Source organism: Typopeltis vanoorti, chromosome 15, assembly GCF_054136105.1.
Source record: "Typopeltis vanoorti isolate ZY-2024b chromosome 15, IOZ_Tvanoo_1.0, whole genome shotgun sequence".
NCBI lineage: Eukaryota > Metazoa > Arthropoda > Arachnida > Uropygi > Thelyphonidae > Typopeltis > Typopeltis vanoorti.
Window position 1 is genome coordinate 17,314,212 of NC_143563.1, and position 10,746 is coordinate 17,324,957.

Below are 10,746 nucleotides of genomic sequence, written 5' to 3' on the forward strand. Positions count from 1 at the left end.
GTGATTAAGCTGCTGCGCTGAAAAGCTATAGTGCACCTGACCATAATCATAAATGCAATCTTGATGTTTCACTATCTTCCTACCACTTGGAAACTGGCTGATGTAATCCCTTTACATAAGCTAGGCAAGTACCCCACACCTACCTCTCAATTATCTTCCAATCAGTCTCATCTCCAACCTGGGTAAGGTTGCAGAGAAGGTCATCCTCTCACGACTTAAAGCTTCAGTAAATGAACTAAACAACCTTCCCAAAAAACAATTTGGTTTTCGGCAATACCATGTACTACCCAGCGAATCTTCAGGACAGTTGAATATATTACCACCAGCTACAACTGGCGTCAATACACTGGAGCTGGTTTTTTTTGATTTATCCAAAGCATTTGACAAAATATGGCACTTCGGATTGCTACATAAATTTATCTCAGCCGGTATCTCACACTGAAAATGGTACACCTAGTTAGATCATATCTACAGAATAGAAGCATGCAAGTCAAGATAAATATACTACATCATCCCAGCTCCATAACTTGGCTGGAGTGCCACAGGGATCCCTACTGGCTCCATTACTGTTCTTTACATACATATCAGACATTCCGGACAACCGATTGTCGTCCATCATGGCCTTATATGTGGACGGTACAGCATTATTAGACAGATCTCTTTGGCCACGCATTGTCACTAAAAAGCTTCAAGAAAATCTTCTAAAGTTATAGAAATGGTTCATCAAATGGAGACTACAAGTAAATCCCCAAAGTGCTCAGCCATTCTCTTCGACACTTCGAGCACTGCGACACTGCAGCACTCTTAAGGAAAATATGAAAAAATTTAATTTTCCTTCTGTTTATAAATAATAACAATACTTACAACATTATATAAATGCAATACAACATTTTAAAGGTTACAGCTTATGTTTTGACATTGATTGAATAGTTAATAATTGGATTTGTTCGATTAACGCTTTAGATTACGAAACAAATGCACTGCGATCTTACGCAGTGTCGGAATTATCACATTCGGCCAATTGCAGCTAGACTCGCAGATATTCTTTTGCGCTTCTCATTGCATGCTACAAGTGATTCCGACACTGCTCGTTTGGAAAGTGTATCGTATGCTTGCGCGCGTTATTTCTGTGAGATACGAAACTTTTATTATTAGTGCGTGTTCGTGGTGAGGGTGAACTATTTTTTGTAAATCTTATTTTATTTTGTTACAATAGCATATAATTATTTATTTATTATAGATACAAGGCTGAATTATGAACTAGTGTCACTGTAGAAAATATGAAAATAATTATATTTTTTCAATTATCGTTACACGAAACAAATGCACTGCGATCTAACGCAGTGTCAGAATTATCGCGCCAATTGCAACTAGACTAGTCGATATTCGTTTACGCTTGTCATTGCAGTTACAAGTGATTCCGGCACTGCTCGTTCGGGCAGTGTATTGTATGCTTGCGCGCGTTATTTTTATGAGATGCGAAACTTTTATTATTGGTGTTTGTGCGTGGTGAGGGTGAAATATTTTTAATAAAGGAATTTTTTAATATGTAAATTTATTTATTAATAAATTGGTCAGTGATTAGGAAAAAAAGCATTTTTTTTTATGCATCCCCCCCCACTTAAAATTTTAATTTTCACTGGCTGCCACTGCTTCTTACTATTCAATACTAAAATCCCTTGGCAGACAGAAACAAAAAAGCTTGGTGTCGTGCTTGACAAATAATTAACTTTTAACCAACACATCAAGACTACGTGTGCAAAGGCATCTCAAGCCATTTCCCAGATCTAACCCCTAATCAACAGGAACAGCAAGCTAAACATCAGAATCAAATCGCTGTTATACCAGCTGCTGATTCGTCCCATAGTCACTTACGCTTTTCCAGCCTGGAGCCATACCTCCAACACTAATAACCTCAAACTGCGACGTTTACAAAATAAGTGCTTACGAATGATTCTAAACGCTCCATGGTTCGTTAGAACCAAGCAACTTCATCGAGATACAAATATTCCATATAGTTTCTCTTTCCTACATTCTTTAGCAACAAAGGTTTTTCTAAAAAACGTCCATACACCCCAACGATCTAGTTCAGCAAACTGTAGCCTACGATGCAACGGATATATTTAAACATAAAAGACCAAAAGACATTTTAATTTCCTGTAGCGATAGATAATCAGGGCGAGCAAACTGCTCACAAAATTTTTCCCTCACTATAGGCATAACAGATAGCGGGGAATATGAAAAGCATCTTGCCTCACTCCTTAAGCCATTAATGCCAAATGTCAAACCTTGGTATTCGTTCTGGGCAATGCTGTAGTCAATGAAGTTTTAACAGCGGCTCAGCTATTGCTGTTACCCCCGCCAAGACCAGAGCTTGTAGCTCAATAATACCCCATCCATACATTTTGTTATACGGATAAAGGGGAATATGAAAGCATTGTTGCTTCATCCATCTTCATCTAGCCAAAAAAAAAACCTTGGTATATCTCCTGGGTCACCGATGAGACCTCAATAAAGGTCAGAACCGGCCTGGGTAGTGGCCTTCCCATTATGCCTAGCATCATACACGTCGGAAAGGGAGTGTGCTTTGCATTATGGGATACATACCAAGGCAAGTGATATGAAGTCATTAGCCTCTATATACAAGTGACTCAGACGTGAATATATTGCATGCGCAAAACTTTGTTTTGCTACCTTGGGAAAAGGATTAAAACCAAGTATATAATTCTTGGTATCATTAACGTAGCATGCACTGCACTTTGCTTTTATAGAATGCCAAGCGGGTGATAAACGGTTTATTCCCATGTTGGTAGCCGTGCGTTATATTGTTATTTGTTTAGCAATGTCAAATACAAATATCTGATATTTTAAGTAGTATTTACTTTGGTTCAGTTACTGGCTTAACTGATTGTGTATTTTCTATATCAGTGCTTCCCAAAGTTCTGGATGTCAGGATCCCCTTTGGAAAAATTAAAATATTTCACGGCCCCCCCCCTCGAAAAAAAATCTCAATTTAGACATATATTATATTTATTGTATTCATATTCAATAAAACACACACAGCGAATATTGCAAAAATCAAATGCAAATATTACATTTTTAGCATCTTACACACACAGTATCTTATATTTTTATATAGATAGATATATTGTTATTATACATTTGCAGTACAAGCACATGAAAAGTAAAACGATTAGTAATAAAGAAAGAATTAAAAACGTAATAATGTGATTGTCTGTGAAAATACTAGTGGTGTGGTCGGCGATAGATGGCGTTGATGTAGATGTTGGACATAGTAGTTGGTGGATTCAGTGGCGGAGATGGAAAGTTGTGGAGTAGGTGCCCTTCTTCGATGAGTCTTTGGACTTCCTGGAGGTGCTATGTAATAATAATAAAAGAAGTTTAATAACAATTTAATGTGATGAGTGTGTTTCAATACTGCTACAGAAACAGTCATTATCAGGTGAAATATTTGAAACTGCAATTCTTAGATTTCTGCTTTGAAATGAAACTTATATGAATAAACATATATTTACTAATATTCATTAAGCGCCGAAATACGCAGGAAGCAAAATTTGTGAACCCGCACCAATCCGTGATTTTTTTTTCCATTAAAATATAAAAAATAACAAAAAAGAAATAATAAAAATTAAATATCTTTCTTTTAAGATAAAAAAAACTACTTAGTCTTAAAACATTTTAAATTTGTTTTCATTATTTCACGACCCCCCTGAACAAAACCTAAGGTCCCAAAGGGGGTCGCGGTCCATAGTTTGGGAAGTGCTGTTCTATATGACTATGCACGAGCATATGTAATATTGTTTATTCGAGTTTAATAGCATGTTATTAAATGCGAATAAACAATTAAACATTCTATATTTGAATCTATGCATTTTCTGAGGACTGGCATTTTTTAAATTAATACAGTAATTGATGACTTTTTAGGGATCAGATTCTCCATAGCTTTTCAATTATCATGCTTTCTTCCTCACGATGGCTGGATCCGATAGGTGGCAGAAGCGTATCAAGAAATATGTCTGTTCGTCGTCGTGTTTTAAATATTGCATAATAAATTTTGTAATAATATGTTTTAAGTTAAGCTTGATGGTTTACGCCTGAGTTTCATACCGTCCTATGAAGATAGTATTTTTTTTATTATTGTTATCTTTAAAATTTTAAACAACTAAATATATTTATTGTAAAATGAACTGAAATTATCCTATTCGTATTGAGTGTACAATTATTGTTTATTCGATATGAGTAAAAAAGGTGAACCCTTAGGAAGAACACTGATTCGTAATCATGCGAAGTTACACACAAGAGGCGGAATTAAAAGTGGAGCCCGGCATACTGTTCTTCCAGAGGAAGGCGATTGGTCTAGGATAAATTTTCGTAGTGTTACGGAGGAAAACTCCTTAGAAGAATTTTTGGCTACTGCAGAGTTAGCTGGAACTGAATTTGCTGCGGAAAAACTAAACATTACTATTGTAGAGCCTGCTAATGTTTTATCGAAGAAGCAAGATCAAGAGACTGCAAAGTTTCAAGAAGAATGCAAACAGATCAGTATTCCAAGGAGACCTGCATGGAATAAAAGCATGTCTCCTGCTGAATTAGAAGAAAAGGAAAAAGAAGAATTTTTATGCTGGAGACGACACATGGCAGAACTAGAAGAAACCAAAAATATTCCACTTACACCATTTGAGAGGAACCTAGAATTTTGGAGACAGTTATGGAGAGTTGTTGAAATGAGTGACATTGTTGTTCAAATTGTTGATGCTCGTAATCCCCTTTTATTTTACTGTGAAGACCTAACAAAGTATGTAAAAGAAGTATGCAAAGAAAAAATGTCATTGTTATTAATGAACAAATCTGATTTTCTTACAGAACAGCAGAGACAGTGTTGGAGGAACTATTTCCATGTTTCTGGAGTAAATGTGATTTTCTTTTCTGCCCTTGACAAAAGCACTTCAAAGAATGCCACCGATAGTGAATGTAGTAGGGCTCAGGGTCACGATGTTTCTAGTGACCAAGAAGTAGAAACCAATCAGAAGAAAACTAATGCAAAGGCTCCTGATATTTCAAGCAGAACACCTAAGTATCACAGTGAACTTAAAATGCCTAGCGAAGACTTTAAAATTCTAACTCGAGAAGAATTGATAGAGACCCTAAAATCGTTACATCATGGTGAAAAAGTTAAAGAAGGTATAACAACAGTTGGATTAGTTGGCTATCCAAATGTAGGCAAGAGTAGTACAATCAATTCACTTCTTACTTGTAAAAAAGTTTCTGTTTCTGCTACTCCTGGAAAAACAAAGCACTTTCAGACATTAATGTTGGAGCCATCTCTCTGTCTCTGTGACTGTCCAGGGTTAGTATTTCCAACATTTGTATCTACCAAAGCTGAAATGATTATCAATGGTATACTTCCCATTGATCAAATGACAAATTACATGGCTCCTATGATATATGTTGTAAGTTTAATACCACTCCATGTTTTAGCATCAACTTATGGAATTTTATTATCGGAGGACGAGGATGAACCACATCATGTTCTAACTGAAAAGTTTCTGAATGCATATAGCCATATGAGAGGCTTTATGAGCAAAGGTGGTTTGCCAAACAATTCTCGTTCAGCTCGCTATATATTAAAAGATTTTGTAAACGGAAAGATATTGTATTGCCATGCACCACCTGGTGTTGACCAGGCCAAGTATCATAGATTTCCATTACCCAGGCACCCTTTGTTTACAAAAAGCAGTCAGATGAATAAAATAAATGGAACAAGTGAAGAGTTAGACAAACAATTCTTTGAGAAACTTTCAATTCAAGTTCACCACAAAGGACTCAGAGCAATATCAGGATATTGTCCAAAGAATAATAATTCTGATTTGCATGGCGATTCATCAAATTTGTTAACTGAAAAGCCATGGAAAAAGCACCATAATCGAAACAGAAAAGAGAAATTGCGAAGAGTTTATTCAAAACTAAATAATTAATTTGCTATACTTGTGTATTATAATGTACATGAGATGTACAATTTAAAATATGCAAAAATCTAGCAGTTAACTACAAATAGTAGATGTTTGTTAAATAAATGGAGATCAGATTGTTTATGAAATTCTTTTTTTAGTGCCATCCACATTACATTATCTTTGAGGAAATTCAAATGATTGGTTCAAAATAACAGGCTTTTTACTGATAACTAAATCAATAGAATTCTATCTAATCAAGAGGCTCATAATTAGCATTGCTGATAAATTATCACCTGTTTATCTGCAATGCTAATAATTGCCTATTTATCAACAATGCTAATCCAAATATTAAATAGATTAAAAGTATATCAGTATAATCAATTTTCTTCAATTTTTATACTAACTGATATACTTTTAACCTATATTTGATAATTATTAATATTTGATACCTTTGCTCAGATTTCTTTGCTATTAAGAGGATTAGCTAGGTCTTAATATAGGTTAGGAGTCATCATTAATTAATGAACACTTTTCAGAATTTCTTTTCTTCTTATCTCAGATTATCAACCTTTTTTATGGTAGCAATAGTCTTGTCTTTAAATTTTAGTTAAACTTATTTATATTTTTGTAATTTCATTAAAAATTGAATAACCAATCCAAATCACTAATTGGATTCCTTCCCATTCTGTTCAGCAATTTTATGTTTTTCTTGATTTAAAATTGTTATTTTTATTATTGTTTTTTAAATATTCCATGGAAAATCAATACAAGAAAAATTCAGAAATTTCATTTACTTTGTGATTTGATCCTCCCCATATAACCATTCCTTTCACATCTATATTCTTTCAGAATGATGTTTAATGATAATCCTTTATTAATGAAATATCAAAAAATCAAGGTATGCTAAACAATTTAAGCTATATTCCTGCATAAATAATTAAATATCAAAAAATCAAGGTATGCTAAACAATTTAAGCTATATTCCTGCATAAATAATGAAATATCAAAAAATCAAGGTGTGCCAAACAATTTAAGCTATATTCCTGCGTCTTGTGTGAGAGTACTGTGAAACTAGATTCCCATCATAGCTTTGCTCTCAAAATATACACAATCTGTTAAATTAAAGTTGCCAAGAAATTATATTGTTTAATCCTTTATCTAGGTATAAGCAAACAAAGTTTGTGTGTGAAGTATCTTCATGACTAGGTAGACAACTTGACATATGTGTAAATGGGGAACATGTTAAATGTTTGCACAGTATAAATTCAATGTGGAGACTTCGACACATTATTTATTGAAGAAATTGTAGTCAATGTAGGCCATTTTTGTATTGCTACCAACAGTACTTTGTAATTTGTCTGTTGTATGTATTGCTAGTCCTAATGTTTTATTTTTTCTGTTTAGATGTGTTTTGACATGTATCTCTCCTTACCAGCCTGTCTGTCCTACATAGTAGCACATGAACTTGTACACTCCCAGTTTTTGTTGGTGACTGGGTAGGTTTTGGAGTTTGAATTCAGATTTTGTGCCAAGAAATTATATTCTTATTTAATCCTTTATCCAAGTGTAAGCAATCATCAGCAAGCTGATCATATATAAGAGAGCAATACTGCTTTTCTATGTTTTTTTTTTTGGGGGGGGGGAGTTTTGTGGCATCTATTTGTCTAGGGGGGGTCTCTTTTAGAATGTTCTCAAATTTCTTTATTATTTTTTTAATGTTGCTAGTCATCATGATACTACAAGAATCACGAGCACTCACCATCATTAGTCTTTTTCAAATGTTCTGCTGTTACTGTTAATTTGTTTGATTCAGACGATATCTTTATTTCACTCTTCTGATGAAGTGTATGGAAAACTAATAAAGATTTAAACTTAATAAAATAATTGGTCTACGAAGTCTCCTTGTGGAATTTACACTGGACCTAATTTAACATACGCAACCTGTTTTTCCAATATATGCGCTGAATGAAAAGCATCTGTTCTCCAACCAATAGGCCATAGGTTTGAATCTTATTCTAGGCATGGATGTTTGTGACTGTTTTTAGATTATTTTATTGGACCCTAATTATTGGTACCCGAAATGGCATAGGGAGGATGGAGAAACACGTTTCGTCTCCAGAGCAGGTTTCTGGACTCTTTAATCCTGCAAAAGTTTATCTTTTGCAGGTGAATTCACATTTAAAAAAAAAAAAAGAAGCACACTGAGCATGACTGATTATACATTCATTAGTTATATTAACAGGCTGTACTATTTGACTCTTTTCTAACCCAGCTGTTGGCCTTTGGTTCAGCCATGACTGTCCAAAATATGTAGAGTATTTTTTTTTTGTGGAAGGCACTGGGGGAAGAGAGAATTGACCTGCTGTGGGACCTGTTCATGAAAGTTTGCCAACAGGAAAATATACCCGAGGAATGGAGGGAGAGTACTCTTGTTCCCATCTACAAGGGTAAAGGGGATGCACAAGACTGTAAAAATTACAGAGGAATAAAGTTGATGTCCCACACAATGAAGATCCTAGAAAGGGTTCTTGATGGTAGATCGAGGGAGGAGGTGGAGATTGCAAAGGAACAATTTGGCTTCATGCCTGGTAGATCAACAACAGATGCTATCTTTGGGTTACGACAGATGATGGAAAAATATCGAGAGAAACAAAGGGAGCTACATCTGGTATTTATTGATCTGGAGAAAGCATACGATAGAGTGCCAAGTCAAGAAGTCTGGAGGTGTCTGAGGGAGAAGAAGGTGCTGGAGAAATATGTCAGGTTGGTGCAGGAAATGTACAGAAATGTGAAGACAAGTGTTCGGACCTGTTTGGGACAGACAGAAAGTTTTCAAGTAACAGTTGGCTTGCATCAAGGGTCAGCATTAAGTCCGTTTCTGTTTAATATTGTGATGGAGGTGGTAACAGAGGAGGTGAGAGAAGATGCACCTTGGACAATGCTGTATGCAGATGACATCTTGCTGTGTGTAGATTCAAGAGAAGAAGCGGAAACTAAACTGGAAAGATGGAGAAAAGTACTGGAAGAGAGAGGTATGAGACTGAGCAGAAGTAAGACAGAGTATATGTGTTGCGCAGTGGGCGGTGGCCAGGAGACAGACCTGGAGCTGGAAGGAAATGTCATCAGGAAGGTGAGAGACTTTAGATACTTAGGTTCGACAGTGGAAGAAGATGGAGGAGGTGAGAAGGAAGTGGGATGCAGGATACAAGCAGGTTGGAGGAACTGGAGGGAGATGGCTGGAGTGTTATGTGATAAGAGGGTGCCGATCAATCTGAAAGGCAAAATTTATAGGACAGTAGTGAGGCCAGCTATGACATATGCTATAGAAACTGTGGCCCTGAGGAAAAATAACATTAGCAGGATGGAAGTAGCAGAGATGAGAATGCTTAGGTGGATGTGCGGTGTGACCAGAAAGGATCATCTGAGAAATGACTATGTCAGGGGAACAGTGAAAGTTACGAACTTAGGAGCGAAAATACAGGAGGCAAGGTTGAGATGGTTTGGTCATGTGATGAGGAGGGAGGACGAATATGTGGGAAGAAGGGTCATGCAGATGGATGTGCAATGAAGGCGGAAGCGTGGGCGGCCAAAGAAGAGATGGAGGGAGCTGGTAGAAGAGGACTTGAAGATGAAGAACTTGGATGTGGTGACAGCCCAAGACAGGAAGGTGTGGAGGAGACTCATAATAAACAGTGACCCCACTTAAGTGGGAGAAGCTGCAGAAGAAACAGAAGAAGAAGAAGATCTTTTTTTTTTTGTGTTTATTTTAAAATGTTATATTTTCTGATAAAATTTTAAACACTAAAATATCTATTGCCAAATACTTAAATGTATATAATTTCTTTCTCTTCCCTCTCACGATTGTGCTATCTTCAGTAAAGCAAGTTTGGTATAGTGTTGCTGTCTTCTTTCATTGGAAACATGTATCACATGTGTAAATAACTTTGAAAGGCAGATTTTTCTGCTATATTCTTATTGTTTTTATTAGACATGGCAACCCACAGCTCATTCTGTGTGTGTCTTGCTTGCTAAATTAGCTATTTTAATTTATCTCTAACTAGAAATCAATTAAATTATATGGATCATGTACTCAATTTAAAAAAAAAATGGAAACATCTACCATGTTATATTAAAACTTTCTTTTAATATAAACCAAAATAATCACCTGATGTTTTGACCTTCAAATCAAGGTCATCATCTGAAGTATACATATATGTAAAGAAACAAGCTATGTTCCAGTCTACATAGTATTTTAATTTGGTTGGCCAAATTAGTGCACACTAATTTGGCCAACTATTAAACTATTGGCCTGATCTATGGTGGGGAAAACTCTTACTACATCAAAGCTGGGGTCCTGATATTTGTCGGAAATCACTAAGAGATAAACCAAGCTAGAGATTACTCGCAGATAAATTAAAATTACTGATGGTAGCTAGCAAGCTGAAATTATTGCTTATAGTCCTAAAGTGAGGGTTTGCTAGAGAGAACTTGAAAGAAGTTATTATGGGCTGAATGTATGCCATCCATATTGGAATTTTTATGCCACCATACTGTTTAGATTAGGTTAGTTAATCAAAATTTTACAAGTTTTCTTAATTTTGCATTAATAACAGGTTTTTGTATGATGTAAAGAACAGGTACCTTTCTGATCAATTCTAGTTTTCTTGAATCACACTTGGCAAGTGATCTGAGAGGGTGATTATTTTGGTTTATATTAAATGGAAGTTTTACTACTGTTATAACAAGGTAGTTTCCATAATTTTTTTAAAATGGA

The 10,746-nt window shown here is 35.5% G+C and overlaps 1 protein-coding gene across 1 annotated transcript; it reads left to right on the forward strand.

Moving 5' to 3' along the window:
- Positions 1 to 4,034: 4,034 nt before the first annotated feature.
- On the forward strand, positions 4,035 to 6,110 carry Ns3 (nucleostemin 3). Its single transcript, XM_090405157.1, has one exon. It carries the CDS (start codon positions 4,257 to 4,259, stop codon positions 5,994 to 5,996), a length of 1,740 nt encoding a protein of 579 aa, XP_090261283.1. The 5' UTR covers positions 4,035 to 4,256; the 3' UTR covers positions 5,997 to 6,110.
- The last annotated feature ends 4,636 nt before the right edge of the window (positions 6,111 to 10,746 follow it).